The sequence below is a fragment of the Lactuca sativa genome, chromosome 2 (genome assembly GCF_002870075.4).
Source record: "Lactuca sativa cultivar Salinas chromosome 2, Lsat_Salinas_v11, whole genome shotgun sequence".
Classification (NCBI taxonomy): domain Eukaryota; kingdom Viridiplantae; phylum Streptophyta; class Magnoliopsida; order Asterales; family Asteraceae; genus Lactuca; species Lactuca sativa.
Window position 1 is genome coordinate 31,392,164 of NC_056624.2, and position 23,467 is coordinate 31,415,630.

At 38.9% G+C, this 23,467-nt stretch overlaps 1 protein-coding gene and 1 non-coding gene across 2 annotated transcripts; one reads left to right on the forward strand and one right to left on the reverse strand.

The window, feature by feature from the left end:
- Positions 1–5,673: 5,673 nt before the first annotated feature.
- Positions 5,674–9,422, reverse strand: LOC111917346 (uncharacterized). The gene is made up of 3 exons (XM_023913036.1): positions 8,694–9,422; positions 6,935–7,161; positions 5,674–6,142 (listed from the first exon to the last, which is right to left on the reverse strand). Exons 1-3 carry the CDS (start codon positions 9,420–9,422, stop codon positions 5,674–5,676), a joined length of 1,425 nt encoding a protein of 474 aa, XP_023768804.1.
- Positions 9,423–10,487: 1,065 nt separating this feature from the next.
- LOC111917369 (small nucleolar RNA R71) lies at positions 10,488–10,594 on the forward strand. The gene has a single exon (XR_002858868.1). It is a non-coding gene; the product is annotated as a small nucleolar RNA R71 (small nucleolar RNA).
- The last annotated feature ends 12,873 nt before the right edge of the window (positions 10,595–23,467 follow it).

A 23,467-nucleotide genomic window follows, 5' to 3' on the forward strand; every position in this document is an offset into this window, starting at 1 on the left:
GATCGTCTTCATAGATGATATACTCATCTATTCAAGAAGCCAGGAAGAACACAGCAAACATCTCCGCCAAGTACTGGAAACATTAAGGGCAGAGAAACTTTATGCAAAATTTTCCGAATGCGAATTTTGGATTCGGGAAGTGGATTTCCTAGGACATGTTGTAAGCAAAGAAGGAATACACGTGGACCCTTCCAAGATAAAGGCAATAGATAATTGGACTACTCCAAGAACCCCTACAGAAATCCGGCAATTTTTGGGACTCGCTGGGTATTACCGAAGATTCATACCGAACTTTTCAAAGATTGCCAAGCCACTTACCACCCTAACCCAGAAGAATGTGACCTTCGACTGGGGAGAAAAACAAGACAGCGCATTTCAGACATTAAAGCGAGCCTTATGTAGTGCGCCCATCCTAACCTTGCCAGAGGGAACGGAGGACTTCGTGGTCTATTGTGATGCATCAAACCAAGGACTTGGGTGTGTCTTAATGCAAAGAGGGAAGGTCATCGCCTACGCCTCAAGACAACTAAAGACGCACGAAGTAAACTACACAACGCATGATCTTGAGCTAGGAGCAGTCGTCTTCGCTCTGAAGATATGGACACACTATCTCTACGGCACAAAATGTGCCATCTTCACTGATCATAAAAGCCTCCAACATATCCTCAATCAGAAGGAACTCAACATGAGACAGAGACGATGGGTAGAACTACTAAGTGATTACGAGTGCGAAATTCGATATCACCCTGGAAAGGCTAATGTAGTGGCTGATGCACTCAATCGGAAGGAGTACTCAGGTCGCCGAGTAAAATCCCTAACTATGACGATCCATTCACACCTGTCCACGCAAATCAAGGAAGCCCAAATGGAAGCCTTGAAATCCGAAAACGTGACAGGAGAAGCCCTAAGGGGAATGGATAAAAACCTTGAGACCAAGAACAACATAATTCGTTATTTCATGGATCGAATTTGGATACCGAAGTTTGGTGGATTCAGAGAAATCGTTATGGACGAAGCCCATAAAACACGATAGTCCATACATCCCGGCTCCGATAAGATGTATCTCGATCTCAAGAAGTTGTACTGGTGGCAAAACATGAAAGCCGAAATTGCTACCTACGTGAGCAAATGCCTGACATGTGCCAAAGTCAAGGTGGAATATCAGAAGCCATCGGGTTTATTACAACAACCAGAAATACCCGAATGGAAGTGGGAGCGGATAACCATGGATTTCATAACAAAATTACCCAAGACAACAAGCGGACTCGACACCATTTGGGTAATTGTCGACAGGTTAACTAAGTCAGCACATTTCCTACCGATCAAAGAGACGGATAAATTGGAGAAGTTAACAAGGACATACCTCAGAGAAATTGTACGACTGCATGGTGTGCCCATATCCATTATCTCGGACCGAGATAGTAGATTCACCTCAAGGTTCTGGCAGTCGCTACAAAAAGCTCTGGGGACAAGGCTAGACATGAGTACCGCTTATCACCCACAAACCGACGGCCAAAGCGAAAGAACTATACAAACCCTAGAAGACATGCTGAGAGCTTGCATAATCGATTTTGGAAAAGCATGGGACACACATCTACCATTGGTCGAGTTCTCGTACAACAATAGCTACCACACCAATATCAAAGTTGCCCCGTTCAAAGCACTCTATGGCCGCAAATGCAGGTCACCTTTGTGCTGGGCCGAAGTGGGGGACACGCAACTAGCAAAAGGACAAGCAACTGACAACACGCTCACTGGACCAGAAATCATAAGGGAGACTACGGAGAAGATTGTTCAAATCCGAGAACGTCTAAAAGCATCAAGGGATAGACAAAAGAGTTACGCAGATAAGAGACGCAAACCCTTGGAATTCCAAGTTGGAGACCATGTCCTACTCAAAGTCTCGCCTTGGAAAGGTTTAATACGCTTCGGAAAACGTGGAAAATTGAACCCTAGATACATCGGACCATTCGAGATCCTTGCCAGGATCGGTCCAGTGGCCTACAAACTTAGACTACCTCAGGAACTCCACAACGTACACCCTACCGTTCACGTATCGAATCTGAAGAAGTGCTTATCCGACGAGACCCTTGTCGTCCCTCTAGACGAAATTGCAATAAATGAAAACCTCCAGTTTGTGGAGGAACCAGTAGAGATCATGGATCGGGAAATCAAAAGGACTAAACAAAGCCGCATACCCATTGTAAAGGTCCGCTGGAACGCCAAGCGAGGACCTGAATACACCTGGGAACGCGAGGATCAGATGAAACAAAAGTACCCGCATCTTTTTCCTAAAACTGTAAACACTATCTTAGATTAAATTTCAGGACGAAATTCCCTTAATAGGGGGATGATGTGACAACCCTATATTTTCCAAAAGCATTGTAACACTCGAAAGCTAAGTACAACGAAATTAACCTCGAAAATAAAGTGTTCAAGTATCTAAGTTGGGATGCATCGAAAATTAGATATCATACCAAGGTTTCCAAAAACATAAAGAACGCTCAAAACCGGGTTATATTGATGAAATTATAACCACTCGTATATTTACGACACGACGTTAAAACATTATTTGACGTAAAAGGTAGAACCTCAATAAAATGCATTTTAGCCTTAAGTATCTAAACAAAAGTCGTAGATCTCGTTCAAAGGTGAACGTGCATAAAAAGATCGCCCAAATTGGACCTCGTATGAAGAAGCTACGGATTTTCAAAGTTTCGTAACAGTAGTAGAGGGCTAAAAACTCGGATTGAAGATCGAGTGTTATTTAGCTATCGCCACCTAAACGGAAGTTGATGATCTCCTCAGTAGTAATAAAACAATAAAAAGACAAACGAAAACCGACGTCGAATAAAGAACCTATGAATTTTAAACGAACTTTAGGAGGCCCGGCCTATTAAAAATATATCATTAAAAATAAACTCAAAACTAGCTGACGGAGTCTAAATGAAAGTTGTAGAGCATAATCTCACCTACGCGTGGATATAAAGAACGCGAAAAATGGAGCTCGTACGCGAAAGTTACGAAATTTAGAAGTCGGAAGCAGGGATTACGCCCCGCGTACTCTGGGAGTACGCCCCGCGTACTAGACCCAGAGTCGAGTCCCATCGGCCCGCCCAAGCTACGCTTAGCTAGACCCGAGTCGTAAGCCATGACGCCATATTACGCCCCGTGTACTCCAAGATTACGCGCCGCGTACGGGGTTTTCCAGCCCTATAAATAGAAGGCATAAGCTTTGAGTTTTTGCACACTTTCACAACTTCTCAGTCATTCTCCCATACCACTAAGTTCCAGAGACCATTTTCTTACCTTGGTTTCCGCACTCGAGCCCCCGACGAAAGATTTACGCTGCAGAGATCCCCGAAGAGCCCGACGACGCAACCATCCGCGGTCGAAGTTCTGCTCAACCCTAGCCTCTCTCTTCAAACTTAACGAGTGAGTTCATACCCCTACTTTTCAATTCTTTTCACGTTTTAGGCGGGAATACAAGTACATTACAAATCGAAGTATCATTTTATGCATAAAGTTGTTATTACCAAATGGGAACATACTTTCGAGAAATTATAATGAGTGATGTATTCAAGTGATTCATATATTTTACATATACATCTCGACAAATGAAATGTTTTCAAAAGAAGTAAAGCCTTCATTATCGTAAATCTGTTTATACCAAGTAATGTGAGACATTTAAACTTCAACGTACTCGTATGTATGCATTTCAAGTCCTGTATTATATACCATAATCTCTTGGAGAGAGAACGTGATACTTGTGTATAGATCTATACGGGATTGACAATCCCACACCTAAGCTGCTAGCTACAGCTAGGCCGGCAGGCCTGGGGTGACAAATGTCATAACAGTTCCAACGCCTGAAGAACGTTGTTACAGGCCATCAGTGTCAATAGCATGGTTAGAAAACTCACATAAAAGTATAAAAACAAGTTTGATTTACGAGATTCATATATGCATTTCAGTTTTCCATGTTATCGTTAACACAAATTTTATCACTATTATTCAAGTATGGAAAACACAAACACACTCCAACACAGGAAACTTTTCAAATCATTTATAGAAAATATTGGATTTTCTGAAAACCTCTTCCATCGATTTACTATAAAAAAGGACATGCTTTTCAATGTAAAACACTTATGAACTCACCAACTTAATTGTTGACACTTTTTCGAAACCACTTGTATTTCTCAGGGAATCAGTAATACAGGTAACCACCAGCTTTTGGAGAAGGGAACACTAAGGATGTTTTATTATTGAACATTTATCATCTCATTGTAATATTCTTTTGCTAATATGTATAACGCAACAACAAACGTTTTCATTATATATGTGATGGTTGTGTTACTTTCTTTACAATATTCAATGGTTGTGATACTACGTGAAGTCATCCACCCCCGAATGTTTCCGCCATTCTGGTTTGGGGGTGTGACACCAACGAAGTGAAAAGGAAATAGCATTGGAATTATAATATTCACTACCACCCCGGAATGAGATGGTAGTGAAAAATTCCCAACAGAACTCCACAGAAACGGCTCTTGGATCTGGAATAATTTTAACCATCCGTCACAAATGATGGTAGAATCCCCCACATCGCAAGCTTTTACCAAATATGGCGTCAATTATTCCTCTAACCCAATCTTTCCCAACCAATCCCAATTTATTGCATTGGGGAGGTGGATCTCCTTCCGCTTTAAAGCTTCCAATCTATTTTTAGCACGGGCCTGTGAGGATTTACAAGTTATTTGGCGAAAAGAAAGCCATGGAATGTCTCCTTGGCTCCCCCCATGAAGTTCCCTCTTCTGGACATGGTTCCTGCAAAATAACATTAAGACAGCACAAACAAACAACACCCAACAATTAAAATTAAACAAAATAGATCAGTCAAGGCTCCTACTCGCCGAGTTCATGAACTACTCGGTGAGTAGGAAGAACATCGGGACCAGATTCCAGTCGGACCATATTAGGTCACTTGAAACATCAAATTTTGCAAAGGGGTTTGTTGTACTAAGTCCATTAAACACTAATCCATAAGAAATTTTGACTAAAGCCTCCTAATTCATGATAAAATCAAAACCCTCGAATTGGAGAAAACCCCTAATCTGAGTTTTGGGCAAAATAAGGACTAAGAATCGATAAAGCTTCAATCTTTAACTAGTATTGGGTGTAAAAATCATACTTGTTTGCTTGATTGATGGAGATTCAACAAAAGTTAAAGAAATCGCTTGAGAGGAGTAAGTATACGGCGAGTATGAGGGTTATGGTGAAAATGAGTAAAAGAACCCTTATTTACAGATTGTAAACAACCCATGTAAAACTTCTACTCGCCGAGTAGGAGTATCTACTCGCCGAGTGGGAATGCATTTTCGCGATTTATTAAGGATTTTAAAGAGGTACTCGCCAAGTATGTGTATAAAATCGGTGAGTAAGGCTTGCAGTTTGAAAAAAACTTAATTTTTTTTATTTTAAAACCACCACCCCACACTCTGAGCATTGCTTGCCCTCAAACAATCATTTTAAACATATTTTCAGAAGAAGAATGAAAATAACACAGAACCTAAGAAATTAAAAGGAAAACAAAGGGAAAAGAAATGCAAACTCTAAACATTGTTGCCTCCCGGAAGCGCTTCTTTTTAAGGAGTCATTAGTTGGACTCCTTCCGTGCTACGTTTCTGCCATTCCCTCCAGAAGCAGCCCTTCTTCTATGTCTTCATTTCTTGGGACTCCTTCTTCGTATCTTTTCACTCTATGTCCATTAACCTTGAAAGGGGTACCATCTTTTGATACTAACTCTATAGCTCCATGTGGAAACACCTTCTTCACTAGAGAAGGACCGTCCCATCTTAATTTGAGTTTTCCTGGGAAGAGTTTTAGTCTTGAATTAAAAAGCAATACCTTTTGACCTTCATGAAACTCTTTATTACCCTTGATCCTCTTGTCATGCCAACTCTTGGTTCTCTCTCTATAAATTAAAGAGCTAGTATAAGCCTCATTTCTAAGTTCCTCAAGAGCATTCATTTGCATCAACCGGTTGTTCTTGAGCTCTGCTATGTTGAAGTTGCACATTTTTAAAGCCCAAAAAGCTTTATGCTCGATTTCCACCAGTAAATGACATTGCTTTCCATAAACTAGCCTATATGGTGTAGTACCAATAGGTGTTTTGAACGATGTTCGGAAGGCCCAAAGTGCATCATCTAGCTTGTCCGACTACTCCTTCCGATTGCTCCCTACCAATCTCGCCAAGATTCTTTTCAAGGCTCTATTGGTCACTTTGGTTTGCCCACTAGTTTGTGGAGGGTAAGATGTAAAGAATTTATGAGTTACCCCATATTTCCTTAACACCTTATCTAGTTGATCATTGGCAAAATGAGTACCTCGGTCACTTATAAGAGCTTTTGGAACTCCAAATCTCGAAAATAACTTCTTCAAAAATCGCACGACCACCCGAGCATCATTAGTTGGTAATGCTTGTGCCTCCACCCATTTGGATACATAATCCACCGCCACTAATGTATATTTGTTTCCTTTTGACATGGGAAATGGTCCTATGAAATCGATCCCCAATACAAAAAATACTTCGCACACTTGAATACTATGTTGTGGCATTTTGTTTCGGGATGAAATGTTTCCCGCTCTTTGGCATGCATCACATTCTTTGACATATTGGTCCGCATCTTTAAAAAATGTGGGCCAATAAAACCCAATGTAAAAGATCTTCTTAGCAGTGTAGTGTGCTCCATGATGTCCACCGGTGGGCCCGCGATGACAATGCTCCAAGATTGGTCGGCTTTCATTCCTGAACACACATCTTCGTATGATTTCATCCGCGCAACTTCGGAAAAGATAAGGCTCATCCCAAAAGTAATATTTTATTTTTGAAAAGAATTTCTTCTTTTGTTGGCGGGTAAGATCTTTTGGGATGTACTTGCTAGCTAAGTAATTAGCTATATCCGCGAACCATGGCTCTTCTCTCATGGTCACCATAATGTACTCGTCCGGAAAGTCATCTCCAACTTTATCTTCTTGCAATTGCAGGTTTTCTAGCCTTGATAAGTGGTCGGCTGCTATATTCTTCATTCCCTTCTTATCGCGTATATCGATGTCAAACTCTTGAAGAAGTAGAACCCAACGTATCAATCTTGGCTTGGCATCCTGCTTGGTAAACAAATACTTGATAGCAGAATGGTCAGTAAAAATAGTTGTTTTAGATAAAACTAAATAAGGGCAGAATTTATCAAAGGCATACACCACAACTAGTAATTCTTTTTCAATGGTGGTGTAATTCTCTTGGGCCGGATTTAAAGTTTTACTTGCATAATAAATGGGTCGAAAGTGCTTATCAACCCTTTGACCAAGGACAACTCCTAATGCAAAGTCACTAGCATCACACATTATTTCAAATGGTAAATCCCAATTTGGGGCAATAATGATCTGGGCATTAGTCAAATTTTCTTTCAAAAATTCAAATGCCTCTAAACAATGTTTAGTAAAATTGAATGGTGCATCTTTTAAAAGTAATTGTGTTAGAGGTCTAGTTATTTTAGAAAAATCTTTTATAAAATGCCAGTAAAAACCCGTGTGTCCAAGAAAACTTCTAATGCCCTTCACATTAGTTGGTGGGGGTAATTTGGCAATTGTGTCAATCTTTGCCGCTCCACTTCAATTCCCGATTTGGAAATCTTGTAGCCTAGAACTATACCCTCCTTGACCATAAAGTGACATTTCTCCCAATTAAGGACTAAGTCAGTTTTTTCACACCTAGCAAGCATTAAATCAAGATTAGTGAGACAATCATGGAAGGAAGATCCAAAAACAGAAAAATCGTCCATGAAGACTTCCACGAATTTTTCCACCATGTCGTGGAATATGGTTGTCATGCACCTTTGAAATGTCGCGGGTGCATTGCATAACCCAAAGGGCATGTGGCGATAAGCAAAGGTCCCACTTGGGCAACTAAAAGTGGTCTTTTCTTGGTCCATTGGGTCTATGGGTATCTGGAAATAACCCGAAAAGCCATCTAAGAAACAATAATAACTATGGCCCGATAATCTTTCTAACAATTGATCAATAAAAGGTATGGGGAAATGGTCTTTACGAGTGGCATCGTTTAGCTTTCGATAATCGATGCACACTCTCCAACTAGTTACCGTTCGTGTTGGAATAAGCTCATTCTTCTCGTTGGTTATGACTGTCATTCCTCCTTTCGTGGGCACCACTTAGACCGGAATCACCCACGGACAGTCGGAAATAGAATAAATGAGCCCCACATCTAAGAGCTTGACTGCTTCCTTCTTGACCACTTCTTTCATGTTTGGGTTTAATCTTCTTTGGTGTTGCACAACTAGCTTCGCTCCTTCCTCCAGGTTAATCTTGTGAGAACAATAAGAGAGACTTATTCCCTTGATGTCGGTAATGCTCCATGCTGTGGCCCGCTTTCGCTTCTTCAAGACTTGAACTAGTTCTTCTTTTTCATATTTGGAGAGGTCAGAGGCAACTTTAACTGACTTTTGATGACCATCTTCAAAGAAAGCATACTCCAAGTGATTTGGTAATGTTTAGAGCTCTGTTTTTGCGTTCTGCAAGTTGTACTTGCCGAGTACAGGTGAGGGGCTCGGCGAGTCTGCTGCGTAATTTACGAATTCATTTGTTTCTTCACTTAGACTCGGCGAGTAGATTGGCCCTACTCGCCGAGTAGCTTTTTCAGATTTCTTCACTAATTCTTCATACTCAACTTCTTCCAGCATCCTCTCGATTTCTAGTAAGTATTTTTCAGCATCCAATTCTTCATCACGGATGGTTGACTTGTTGGGATCTTCGTTATCACATTCCTCCATTAATTCATCAAACATGTCAATCGAGAATGCCATGTGATCACTATTCCTCGCATGCTTCATAGCTTGATCAACCCCGAAAGTGACTGAATCATCTCTTACCCGTAAAGTAAGCTTCGAGTCTCTCATGTGCACTATAGCACTGGCCGTGTTGAGGAAAGATCTTCCAACGATAATCGGGACTTGAGGATCCGCTTCCATGTCTAGAATTATAAAGTCTGCGGGAAACACAAACTTGTTTAGCTTGACCAATAAGTTTTCACGTATTCCTCTTGGAAATGTGACTGTTTTATTTGCTAAGTGAATTGCCATATGAATTGGCCTTGGTTCCAGGAGATCCAACTTCTTGAAGAATAAATAAGGCATGAGGTTCACACTTGCTCCCGAATCAGCCAAAGCATGAATGGTAGCCAAGTTGCCAAATTGGCAAGGCAAAGTCAAGCTTCCCGGGTCACCTTTCTTCTTTGGTAATTTGTTTAACATGGCAGCTGAGCAATTTTCATTAAGAACTACTTCTTTCACATCCTCCATCTTCCTGCTATTGGTTAGAAGCTCCTTAAGGAATTTTGCATATCTTGGCATTTGCGCGACTGCTTCGATGAAGGGTATGTTGATTTGAAGAGCTTTAATATGGTCAAGAAACTTCTGGTACTCCTCTTCCTACTTTTCTTTCTTAGCTCGGGCTAGATATGGAATTGGAGGCTGAAAGGGCTTTTCAGGAACTTAATTTTTGGAATTTGGTAGTGGACTCGTCAAGTCCATATTCTCGACTCGGCGAGTAGGGTCTGTTCCATGCAGATTTTTATTTTGATCTTCTTTTTCTGCATCCTCCTTTTGCAATTCTTTGGGTGCTTCATTTTGAATAGGGGCCAGAGGAGTAATTATCTTCCCACTTCTTGTTGTGACTATGCTTATGTGCGCGCCTCGTGGGTTTTTTTGGTTTTACTAGGTAGTTCGCCCGGTGATCTTTGATTGATTTGTTGAGCAAGTTGCCCAAGCTGCGTTTCAATGTTGTGGATAGATGCTTGGTGGTTTGTAAGCATGGTTCTTGTTTCTTGGATTGCAACATCATGATCATTATGTCTCTTTTCTGAAGCAACTACAAATTTGGTAAGCATCTCTTCCAAACATGGCTTTCTTTCTTATGCCGGCTCCTCCTTTTGGTAAAAACTTCTTCCATTTTGCTTGTACTTCTCCTCCTTAGCCTTCTTGTACTCGTCATAAGGGAGCCACTCCTTCTTTGGTTTCCGCCAATCTTCATCATATCGGTCCCCACTTGAGTAACATACTTGCACCTTCTTATTTCCATTTTCATCCAAGTCGCAGTCTCTAGTAAGATGAGGCCCATTGCAGTTCTCACAACCCACCCGAATAGCATGTATCGTTTGATCCATTTTGTCCATCCTCCTATCCATGGTTTTTAGCATAGCCATGACTGCTGACAAGTCTTCTGAAGCTGCATAGGCGGCCCCCCTTGTCACATCATTTCTTGGATTATGGTATTCTTTAGAATGCTTAGAGAATTCTTCAATTAATTGCTTTATCACTAGAGGTGCCTTCTTCATGAGTGGACCTTGCGAGTCAAGTAATTGCCTTGTTGTAACATTTACTCCATCATAGAAGATGGAGACTTCTTGTTGACTATTGACGTCATGATGTGGACAATTCCTTAGCAAGCTCTTGTACCTCTCCCAAGCTTCATATAGTGACTCTCCAGCTTGTTGTTAAAAGTTAGCTATGGATTTCTTTAGCTTGGATATCTTGTATGGTGGGCATAATTGATCAATGAACTCTTCTTTCATTTGGGCCCATGTAGTGATAGATCCTGGGGGAAATGATTTGAGCCAATCCTTTGCAGCACCCTTCAAAGTAACCGGAAGCATGTGAAGTAGCTGAGTTTCTCGAGGCACATTTGGATCATTGGAGTAATCAGCCACATCATTGACTTCATCCAAGTGTTTGTAAGCATCTTCGTGGTCTTTTCCTGTGAAGGGGATCTCCTTAAGTTGAGCAAGGATGTGACCCTTTAGCTCAAAAGTACCAATTGCGGAATTGCAGGTTGCACAAGTCCCATGGGGATTATATCGATGTTAGCCATGGTAAGAGCTAACTCGTCGCCGGAATCGAAGTCATGCCCGTATGTAGGTTCTTCTTATTCCTTGGTTTCATACTCGGTGTCTTCTTTGATCGGGTCTTCGCTTGCTAAAGATACGCTGGATGCTCCTGATTTGCTGCTCTTCTTCTTCCCAAAAACAATCTTCAAGTTAGACAAAGGCGATTTCTTAGGTGTATTCGAACTCTCCACGTCTTTACCTTTGTTCCTTCTCAACACAGATTTTGGGTCTTCAAGCGGGGGTACCAGCGGAGTGTTGGATCCTCTGGTCATGAAAATCCTGAAATAAAATAGACAAACACATAAAAAGAACAAAAAAATGAAATTGAGCTAAACGAAAAGTAAATACCAAATAGCAGGGTAATCGCCAAGTAGGTGCGAGTGCACTCGGCGAGTAGCCTGTTTTAACTAAAAATAAAAACTAAAGGATTTTTTTTTAAAAAGACTAATAAATCCTAAATCCTAACCTACTTACTGAATTACTAAAAAATTAACTTTGTGCAAGAAAACTCACACAAAGGATCGATAAAATTAGGAATTAGACTTAATTTTTGAACCGTTCCCCGGCAACAGCGCCAAAAACTTGATGTGTGTAAGATGCACTGGTTTAATCCTACTTTTTAATTATAAATTTAGCACTCAAAGGCAGTGAACCTGTCTTTTAGTGGTATAGTTGGATAAGTAGAGTGTCGAACTCAGGGAACGGAAATTAAACTAATAACTAATTTTAACTAACAAAGTAATAAAAGTAAAGGTTTTTCTCTAGTTTTACAAGACTAGAAACTTAAACACACCACCTAACAAATGATTAACTAACAACTAAAAACAAGTAAAAATTCACCAAATTTGATAAAGAGTTTCTGTTTAGGTCCAACGAATTCACTCCTATGGTTATTTGTATAATAATGTGATAAATTAATTGTTACTGGTTACCAACTAGAGTAGTTAGATTCATGTTCACTATTACTAACCCTTAGACAATTAATCAATTCAAGCAGTGGCCAATGGTTTGAACTAATTAATTCCCTAGTTCAATTATTTGGATTAAATAAGATTTGTAATTAGTTAATCAAGTGGGTGTTTCAATTAACCTCTTGTTTGTTGGTTTCTCAAACAAGCTCACACATTAATTTACCCATTTTCAAATTAATCCTAGTTTCATGTTCATTATTCCTAGACATATGATAAAGTGTTCACATAAGCATATGTGGTTAACAACTAAGATATGTTCATGCAACTTAATTGTCTTCTAATTAACAGAAAATAGTTGTGGTTAATGCATAAGGTTCTTTAACAAACTTAATTTAATAAAATCACCAATAAACAATCAATAAAAGTAATAATTAAACCATAGGAGTAATTTGGTTCTTCCTAAACAGAAACAATACGAATTTAGCTCATGATTACAGTGGAAACAAGCTCAAACACGAATTTAATTAAGCTAAACATGATTTAATCCTAAGATTAAGTGGAAAATATAACCTAATTCCCCTTGAGTCTTCAAAAGATCAAAGGTTAGGGTTCTTCAGGTTTCCAAAGGGTTCTTCAATCGTAGGTCTATCTCCAAGAAAGCTAGAAAAGTTCCCCAATTCAGATTAAGATCCATTATTTATACATATCACAAAATAGGGGCAACTCGGCGAGTAGGTCGTGTAAAATCCGTGTATGACAAGTATTTTTGACTTTTCTTCGGGAACATTCTTATGAACTCGCCGAGTTGGTGCGTGGACTCGTCGAGTAGGTGTGGGTTTTTTTTCCTTTTTCTTCATTCTTTGGTCTCTAATTGCTTCTCCTTATTCCTTTTGACCTCCAAGCATGTCTTTTGGACTGAAAACACAATTTAAGCATTATTAAGTACCTTTTGTCCACATTATGCACATAATTAGCCAAAAATGAATAAAAATCTATACTAAACATATGGCTAATTATGCACATATCAACAACCTTTCATTGACTAGTGATTACTACGGCTCCCTGTAGCATCAAAACAACCTCTCACTGACTAGTGAGTACTACGGCTCCCCGAAGCATCACAACAACCTCTCACTTATTAGTGAATACTATGGCTCCCCACAACTTCACAATAACCTCTCACTGACTAGTGAGTACTATGGCTCCCCGCAGCATCACAAAAACCTCTCACTGACTAGTGAATACTATGGCTCCCCGCAACATCATAACAATCTCTCACTGACTAGTGAGTACTACAGCTCCCCGCAGCGTCACCACACCCCTTTACGAATTCATGAATGTTGCAACTCTCTACAGCCTTATGTGACAACCCGATATTTCGAATTAATGTGATGACCTAAAAAGTCAAAAAATTGTAATCTCTTTTGATATAATTAAATTAACATCAGAAATAAAATGCTCAAAAGTTTCTATTGGGTTGCCTAAAATGATCGTTATCATGTCAAGATTTTCAGAAATATAAAGAACACTGAAAACTGAATTATAACGAAGAGGTTATGACCAACCAAAGATTCACAACAAAAACCGTCAGTACGGCTAAACATAAAACGAGAAATTTCAATAATATACTTATTAGGCTTAGGTATCTAAATAAAAGTCATAGGTATCATTAAACCGTGAACATACATAAAAAGAACGCCCAAATCTGACGTCGTATGAGGAAGTTGTCATTTTTCGAAGTGTCGGTATAGCAGTAGACAGCTAAAAACTCGAAACAGAGATCGAGTGACTTTTGGCCGAAACAACCTAAATGAGAATCGAAGGTCTCGACAACAGTATTTCAACGGTAAAAAGTCTGGCGAAAACGGACGTCGAACAAAGAAATTATGGATTTTTAACGAACTTTTTCGTTTCCCGTCTTGTTAAAAATAATTAATTAAAAAAAATCAAAACCAGACAACGAAGTCTAAATGAAAGTTGTAGACCGTATTCTCACCTCCGCGTTCATATATATAACGTCGATAAAGGAGCTCATACGTGGAAGTTACGGATTTTACAAGTTTGAAGGGCACAAACCAAGACATTTTACGCCCAACGTACTCGGGTGCCAGGCCTTGGATCGTCCACGTCACCCCCTACGCATCTATGCCGTCCCATTCGAAGTCCGGCAGACCAGGATGCGGTAAGCCATGATGCATGAATACGCCCCGCGTAACCTCGTACGCCTAGCGTACCGAGGGTCTTTTGCCCTATAAAAGGGATGCGAGTGTTCCGGCTAAAGTTGCTCAATTCCTCTCCTTCTCTTGCGTTTTTATTCCATTTTACGTGCAAGAAATATCCCGAAGCCCCGGTTTTCATACCCAAGCCCCGAAGGAATTTTTATGCTCCCGAGATTCCCGAGAATCCCAAGAAAATCCGCTTTCTCGAGTCAAAGTTCTGCTCAGTTTGCGTCTCACTTTCTTCAATCTATCAAGTGAGTTCATACCCCTATAACTACGTTTTCAACTACTTTATAAATGCTTTTATACGCTTTCAAAGGGGGGAAATACAAGTAAAACACACGGTTACTCTCGTGTGGAAAACAATAAGCTTTTACTACACTTATCTTTATATACCAAATCATATGTGATTCTTAACTATCATATGAAAACGTTCGCATGCAACACCTATTCAATAACATCTTGTCCTTTAAGAATATATACACGTTGTTATACGAATGTCAAACACTTCATTTATATTTTGAGTATAAATGTTCAATAACGTTATACTTTACATACAAAGTTGACAGTACACTAGGGTTTACCATACAAACGAAACACACTTTTGGAAAAACTATAATAGGTATAGTTTACTTGATATTCATGACATTTTACATACTATAAGTACTATATCAAGGAAATACCTTCATATACAAGAACAAACGAGCTTTTCATACATAAATGTATTTGATACTAAGTTTTGTGAGACGTTCATCTTCACGTACTTTCTAGTATGTAGTTAAAGTCCTGTATTATATACCATAATCACTTGGAGAGATCTATACGTGATTGAAAATCCCGCACCTAAACTGTTAGCTACAGTTAGACCGGTGGGTCTTGGGTGACAAACGTCATAACACTCCAACGCCTGAAGAACGTTGTTACAGGCAGTCTGGGTCAATAGCATGGTTGTAAAACTCACATCAAGTATTAAAAACACGTTGATTTACGGGGATATCAAATGTCTAAGAGATTTTATACACACATAGATCTACTATTCTAGGCATGAAAAACAATATTGCATTATAGTTTTGGAACTTTTAAACTGTCATACAGTTATGGAAAAATATTGGATTTTTAGAAACGACATGCAAAACGATCGGGTCTTAGTAGAAGACTACTTTTATGCTAGTAGAAAATATGGAATTTTCTAGGAGTTTTCAAACATCTATAAACAAATTTATTCAATTTCATACAAACATTGACATCAAATACTTATGAACTCACCAGCTTAAATGCTGACCTACTCTTTCAAATCTACTTGTATTTTTCAGGGATTCAGTAATACAGGTAAACCCCAGCTTTTGGAGAAATGATGCTAACGGGTCAGTTTTAAACTCATTTTGTCATCATATTGTGATTTGTTTTTGAAACCAATATCTTACAACAACATAACTTTTAAATTATATATATGATGGTTGTGTTTACTTTCTTTACTATGTACTTAATTGTTTCGATACTACATGAAGTCATCCGCCTCCGAACGATTCCGCCGTTCTTGTTTTAGGGGTGTGACAGATTGGTATCAGAGCATTTTTATAGTGGACTAAGTATATCGAACCACATAAGATATACAAACTATAAATGCATAGGGACTAAAACTCTCTGACAAAACGTTTTTACACCTAAACCGCATTTCATTTAGCTTAAATTATTTGGGTCGTAAAAGAACAAATGCATGCATACAACGAGTTATTTTCATAGTTAGAGCTATACAAGAAGTATTAAGACAATTTGGACACTACGACTAGGCCTCAGAATATGTAATCGGATTTGGGACGAATATAGCCTGATCAACTGTATTTATCCAAGATCGGACTAATGTATGTCGAGGAATGGTCGTAGTGAGCAACAAGTCAAAACTTACCAAAATAACACTAGTATCAAACATACAAACTTAAATACCATTGGAGTATTTGGTAGATACAATACTTTAACTTACGTATTTAGATGTACATGTTTTAAATTCTAGACAATTGTCATATCTCTATTCTCGCACAGACACCTGGCTGGATTCCACCCACCAGGGGACCCCTACTACCCGAATATGGGCAATGGAGGATGGGTAGAGGAGGATCCCGAAGAGGATGAAAAACCCATAGAGTTGGAAGAAGGGGATGACTCTGGGACGGACTGAGAACCAGAAGTTATCGACCCACCAGTAGCCCAACCGCCAGCAGTTAGGAGAAACTTTCAGGGACCAACTCCCAATTAGGGAAGTCACCTTCACCATTGGAGCCAACAACAAGGATTACATCCTCCCTACGGTATGTGTCGGGACTTCTACGATGTCAGGGATGGAGGTTCAGCCGACCGAGCACTCCCAGTCATGGTGAGCAAACTAGTCAACCAGTCCAATCAATCTGGGGTCCAAGCAAACCCACTTCGTGAAAGTCAACGTGGAAGTACAAGTTCACACTTCTGACATCCATCGACTGGATAGGTTGCAGGATGACGCCCAACTCTGCGCCGACACATTCCAATCACAAATGATTGCAGCCCTCTCGGAGATAAGGGAACAGCAAGCCGCCTTCTGTGACAACCCGAAATTTCCATTCTGAACAAGCCATATCAAGCCAATAGAAGTTAGAACAGTTACAGTGAAATTCCAGACATTGGGTATAAGTTTGACAGTTTTTTTTTCAGGATTTACACTTAAGGAGATATCAGGATAATGGATGCAACACTGTTATTCCAATACTCTAGGATATTAGAGTTCATTCCGGGAATAAAATATTTTTCTGCCAAAAATCCCAGGACTATATATAGAAATATGAGCCATATTCATTCATTAGTTACATTTCCAACTAGAGAAAAGTCAAATTCTTTCTCATAGATCTTCGGGTTTTTATCCCAAATCGTGAGTACTTCTATCTAGTTGTATTATATTGCTTAGATTGTGTTTAATAACATCAAAATTGTGTCAAAACACTAAGATCTGTGAGTTTAACGCCCAACAACACCTTGGGGAATAAACTCCTTTTTAAGGGCCAAAAGTGTGCCCAATGTCCCTCAAAGCCTTGGGAATGAACCTAGAAGCTGCCATTACATGTTTAGACCACAAAATCACTTAGAAACAAAGGGTGAAAGTGAGTTCACGGCCAAGGAAGTTCTTGGGCCGTGAACTCCATTTTTGTGTGCCAAAATGCCCTAAAAGCCTTCCTTAAGCCAAGAGACTAATTTAGACATGTACCTAGTTGAGTTTAGGACTAGCAAACACCCTTAGAACACCAAGAGTAAGGTGTGCATGGCCCAAGAAGTTCTAGGGCCATGAACTCCATAAAATAGTGCCAAATTGTGCTATAAACTCACCTAAAGCCTTGGACAATTTCCTTGCTTCATTCTTGGATAAATTAGGGACTTGAAAACACCACAAACACCCTCCCAAGGGAGATTACGGCCGTAATATCCATGGGATATGGTCCATGGGCCATGAACTCCTCAAAGGAGTTAAAAGGAAGCCCAAACACTTGTTTAAGACTAGAAGCTCTTTACCACTTAAGTTGTAATAATGTTAAGCTTCATTTAGTGACCTAAGAGAGAGTTTACGGCCAGGAGTTTACTCCCCTGGGCCGTAAACTCCAACACATATGGTCTTTTGACCATAAACTCCCATAAGAGGTCTTGCACTCCTTTGTTGCAACCCATTAGCCTCCTAGCACTTGACCAAAAGTGTTTTCCTTGCATTAGGATGCATATACATGTTTAATTAGTGTTATAATCACTAATTGTTTATATACATATGTCTTCATATGTAATTAGGACCATTGTGTGTGTGTCTAAAGTCTTCACTTGACACCTAGCAGTCCTACCTCTTCAGTTCATCCGTATCACCCACAACAGGTGAGTTCATACCACTTAATCAATGTTTTAACTGTTTTTAAATGTTTTATAGGGGGATACAAGTAGAATTATGCTAATTATTATTTCAATCGCATGTGATTAATAAGCAGCATTCAAATGATTGGCTACTCATTAGCCGTTTTATCAAGCAGTTTCATTCAAATGTTTTTCATAAACACTTTATGTGTTTAAAACTCCTTATTACACTGTACGTTTTACTCTGTATGTTTTATTTCAAACTTATTTACAATTGTGTTTCAAACAAATGTTTCTTTATACTAAACTGTTTTATCAAACCGATGCCTTCAAACCGTTTTATAGATTGACATCAAGTCGATCTTTTCTTAGATGATAATTATTTTCAAAGGTTTTACAAAACTTATTTTATTGCTTTTATATTATAAATTGCATGCCTCTATATGTATAGTTATATAAGAAATGTTTAAAAGACTTAGGAAGGCTGTCCACCTTGTTTCCTTTTCCTCGATTTGGATGTGGTCTGGTGGGATATCGGGTACTCGTCCGAAGGTCGTTTAAATATTTGTTATATATTATGTGTACATATATAGTCATAAAGATCCTTCTAGTTCATCCAATGCCCTTGGTTAACAAGGGTATACATCCATGTCCATACGTACAAGTTAGATTACTAGTAAACTACCATATGGGTAATCTAGGAAGATACTAGAACTATTACTAGAATGCGATATCATACAATGAGTCAGTTCATTCATGAGTCAATACTTATTACTATGAGAACATATACATTACATTACTATGAGAACATATACAACTATACTAGGAGAAGAACATATACAGCTATACTAGAGGAAGAACATATACAACTATACTAGAAAGAGAACATATACTACGACACTAGAACGAGTAACAATACATTACATATACATATATACATTGACAAAAATTTTGATTTACTGTATCGGAGCATGCCTTAAATTTCATGGCCCGAGTTGTAGCCAGAATTCTCTTGGGTGGAGAGCGTGAGTTTACGTGTAGGTCTATACTAGATTGACTATCCTACACCTTGCTTCTAGCTACAGCCGGACCTGTAGGTCTGCGGGTGCCAAACGTCATTTCTTTTTACGACCATACCTTTGTCGTTGTTACCAATCGATAGTATGGTGCAATTAATCACATGATGCCTTAATATAAATCCAGTTTAAGGTAGTTTGTACAGCAGTAGTTCCTATAATACAACAATACCGTCCGTCGTGTGAAAATTCACGAAGTGAATGTAATGGGAAAAGAAATAGTACTATGGTATAGTGTCGAACTACAACCGTACCTTTTACCTTAAATCTAGGGTAATACATCCAAGTACTGTAGTATTTGTAATAAATAACTACATCGGTACTCAAGTGCCTTATTTGAGGGATAAGGTATAATGTGATGTCTAGATCCCAGACTATACGCTCCCCTATCAAAGGGATTTTGGGACCTACCCACGACCCCTGCATGTATGCAAGCCGTGAGCATCCACATTACTATGATCATATATACTCGATATAACGATCACAATTGCGTTGTGATTCATCGGTATAGTTAGATCCTGAATCGGTTCCATGATATATCACCTAGTGACGTTTGTCCTATGTATATGTAAGTGTGATCATGTAAGTGATCATGTAGTTGTTCTCATGTAAGTGTGATCATGTAAACATATCTATGTAATAGTATAGTAATGTACTGTAATGTTCCACATGTGCTAGCTGAAATGTGTGTTCTCTCTCTATCTAGCATGTATAGTGATGTACTGTAATGTTCTAGCTGTAATGTATGCTCTCTCTATCTAGCAAGTATAGTAATGTACTGTAATGTTATAGCTGTAATATACGTGCTCTCTACCTAGCAAGTATAGTAATGTATAGTAATGATCTAGAAAGTATTGACTCATGAATGAACTGACTCATTGTATGATATTGCGTTCTAGTAATAGTTCTAGTATCTTCCTAAACTACCCATATGGTAGTTTACAAGTAATCTAACTGGTACGTATTGACATGGATGTATACCCTTGTTACCCAAGGGCATGGGATGAACTGGAAGGACCTTTTATGACTATATATGTACACATGATATATAACTAATATTTAAACGACCTTCAGACGAGTACTTAATATTCTATCAGCCCACATCCAAATCGAGAAAAAGGACACAAGATGGATAGCCTTCCTAAGTCTTTTAAACATTACTTATATAACCATACATATAGAGGCATGCAATTTATAATATAAAAGCATAAAATAAGTTTTGTAAAACCTTTGAACATAATTATTATCTAAGAAAAGATCGACTTGATGTCAATCTATAAAACAGTTTGAAGGCATGGGTTTGATAAAACAGTTTAGTATAAAGAAACATTTGTTTGAAACACAATTGTAAATAATTTTGAAATGTAATATATAGAGTAAAATGTACAGTGTAATAAGGAGTTTTAAAGCATATAAAATGTTTATGAAAATCACTTGAAGGAAACTGTTTGGTAAAACGGCTAATGAGTATTAAATCATATAAATGCTGCTTATTAATCACATGTGACTGATATAATAAGTAGCATGATTCTACTTGTATCCCCCCATAAACCATTTAAAAATAGTTAAAACATTGATTAAGGGGTATGAACTCACCTGCAGTAAGTGACTGGAATTGAACAAACTGTTATCGTAAGGAAGGATCAGACAAGTGCTTGGTGTCAAGTGAAGACTTTAGACACACACAATGATCCTAATTCCATATGAAGACATATGTATATAAATAATCAGTGATTAAAACACTAATTATACAAGTATAAACATTTTAACGCGAGGAAAACACTTTTGGTCAAGTGCTAGGAGGCTAATGGGTTGCAACAAAGCAGTGCAAGACCTCTAATGGGAGTTTATGGTCAAATGACCATATGTTTTGGTGTTTACGGCCAAGGGGAGTAAAATCCTGGCCGTAAACTCTCAACAACGTCTCTAATTCAAGCCTATCATTTATACAACTAGTTTGGTGAATTGTTTCAAGGCTAATGCAAGTGTTTGGGTGACGTTTGCCCCCTTTATAGGGGTTTACGGCCCTGGGACCATATCCCATGCAGATTGTGGCCGTAATCTCCTTTAGGGGAAGGTTTATGGTGCTTTCAAATCTCTAAATTAACTAGGAACTAAACTAGGCTTTTGTACTTGGCTCTAGAAGAGTTTATGGCACCATTTGGCACCATTTTATGGAGTTCACGGCCCTAGAACCTTTTGGGCCGTGAACACCTTACTCTTGGTGTTCTAAGTGTGTTAGCTAGTCCAAAACTCATTTAGGTACATGCCCAAATTAGTCTCTTGGCTTAAGGAAGGTTTTAAGGGCATTTTGGCACTTAAACATGGAGTTCAGGGCCCAAGAACCTCCTTGGCCGTGAACTCACTTTAATCTTTTATTTTGATTGATTTTGGGTGTCCTAAACATGCAATGGTGGGTTCTAGTTCGAGTTTCAAAGCTTTGAGGGTCATTGGGACACTTTTGGCCCTTAAAATGAAGTTTACTCCCAAGGTGTTCTTGGGCGGTAAACTCCCAAATCTTGGTGTCTTGATCCGATTTTGATGTTTTCTAGTCATATACACACTAGCATACAAGCCTAAGGTAGTTACCTAACATGGGGAAAAGACTAGGTAGCATTTAAGCCACATATAGGAGTTTACTCTCCAAGAACGTTCTTGGGCGGTAAACTCCCGAATCTCACAAATTTGCTATGTAATCTAAGTTATTAAGAACATTATAAGCATTATAAGACAACTAGAGAAGTGTACTCACAATTTGGGATAAAAACCCGAAGATCCGTGAGAGAGAATTTTGACTTTTCTCTAAATGGAATGTAACTAATGAACCAATTTGGTTCAGAATTCTATTTATAGTCCTGAGATATTTTTGGCAGAAAATATTTTTATTCTCGAAATGATATCTAATATAGCAGAGTGTTGGAATAACAATGTTGCACGAAACCCTAGTGCATCCACTCTCCTGATATCTCCTTAAATGTAAATTCTGAAAAACTGCCAAACTTGTACTCGAAGTCTGAAGTTTCACTGTAACTGTTCTACTTCTATTGGCGTCAAATGGTTTGTACAGAATGGAAATTTTGGGTTGTCACACTTACCTTTTGCGCGATCTTGTCTGTATAGGGATGCTCGAGCTGCGTATACTTGCCTTTTGTAGTATACCTTATTCGCAGCAATGGTCTTGTTATAAGTCTAAAGTATCGTAACTCTGTTGATGGTTGCACGGTTGGGTTTTGTCTGTAAACGTCTTGTGTTCAAATATAATGTCTTTAAGTTTCTGTATGATTCCGACATTATCATACGACTCGATTCAGTTTGATCCTCACAAAAACAGCTTCATACGTACGTCTCATTATCAGTAAACGTCTTTTTAGCGAAACCCTCATATCAGAAGACCGAAGTACTCATGCGTGGAGTACCTCATAGTTCTTCTCTTTTCCGAAGAAATCCCCGAAGTACCACTCGTGCAGTACGTCAAGTTCAATCCAAGGATTCATACGATTGACCGATCACTAAGGAATGTATACATAAAGAGTGATATATAATCAAGGTTCTATAGGTTTAGAATTGATGATTTCACTTTAACTTCATTTCCTCGATGGGATGTGAGCTTAAAAGAATCAGTTATTCGGCTAACTTTTCAATCTTAATTATATACGACTCGTATACATGAGATTGTGATTGTGAAACCAACTATGAATTCTAATATGAACTTCAGGATGGAGAACTGCCCAAGCCTAAGAGTAATCACATCGTCATGTGAACAAACTTAGAACTTAGTACGACTCCTGTAAACAGATTTCCCTACAGCCTAAACACCTACGGAGACACAAGAACAGTGCAGACAACTTATCAAACCACACAGTGATAGAATAAGAAGACTACGATTCTCACCCTGGAGAACCCCAATCTTATTCTTCCAGAGATCGACGGTTTGCATCATATGTGCCTCGGCTATCGAGGACTCCGTCAAGATTTTCCAATAGAAATCGTTATCTCTGCCTCGCATAGATGAAATGGATCTGAGATCCGAATATCACCAGTTCGAGTGTTAGGGAAGGATGTCCGGAAGACTACCTTCCGAACTCGATGCGGACACTTCGAGTCTGTAGTGATACCCCTCGGATAGGACCAATACGCCCGAAGCGTTAATGAGCTTAATGAATAGAGTCCGTCTTTCTTACTTGGATCAGCTCGTCATTTCTCCATGTAATGACTTACTTATCTACCCTCGTGGTAATAAGGATCCCCTGGAAACATTACCTTTAGAGGAACTTTCGCGAAGTTCTCTAAGCACAAGTTTTGAAATTGAAGAGCCAGGTTCCTATGACACACTGTTAGTGATGTGGGAATTTTTGAGTAGTTTTGCAATTTGTCGACACCAGAGATGCCGACAAAAATTCGCCAAATTCTAGGTCTTACAGACCTACTGTCTTAATTCATCCAAAACCC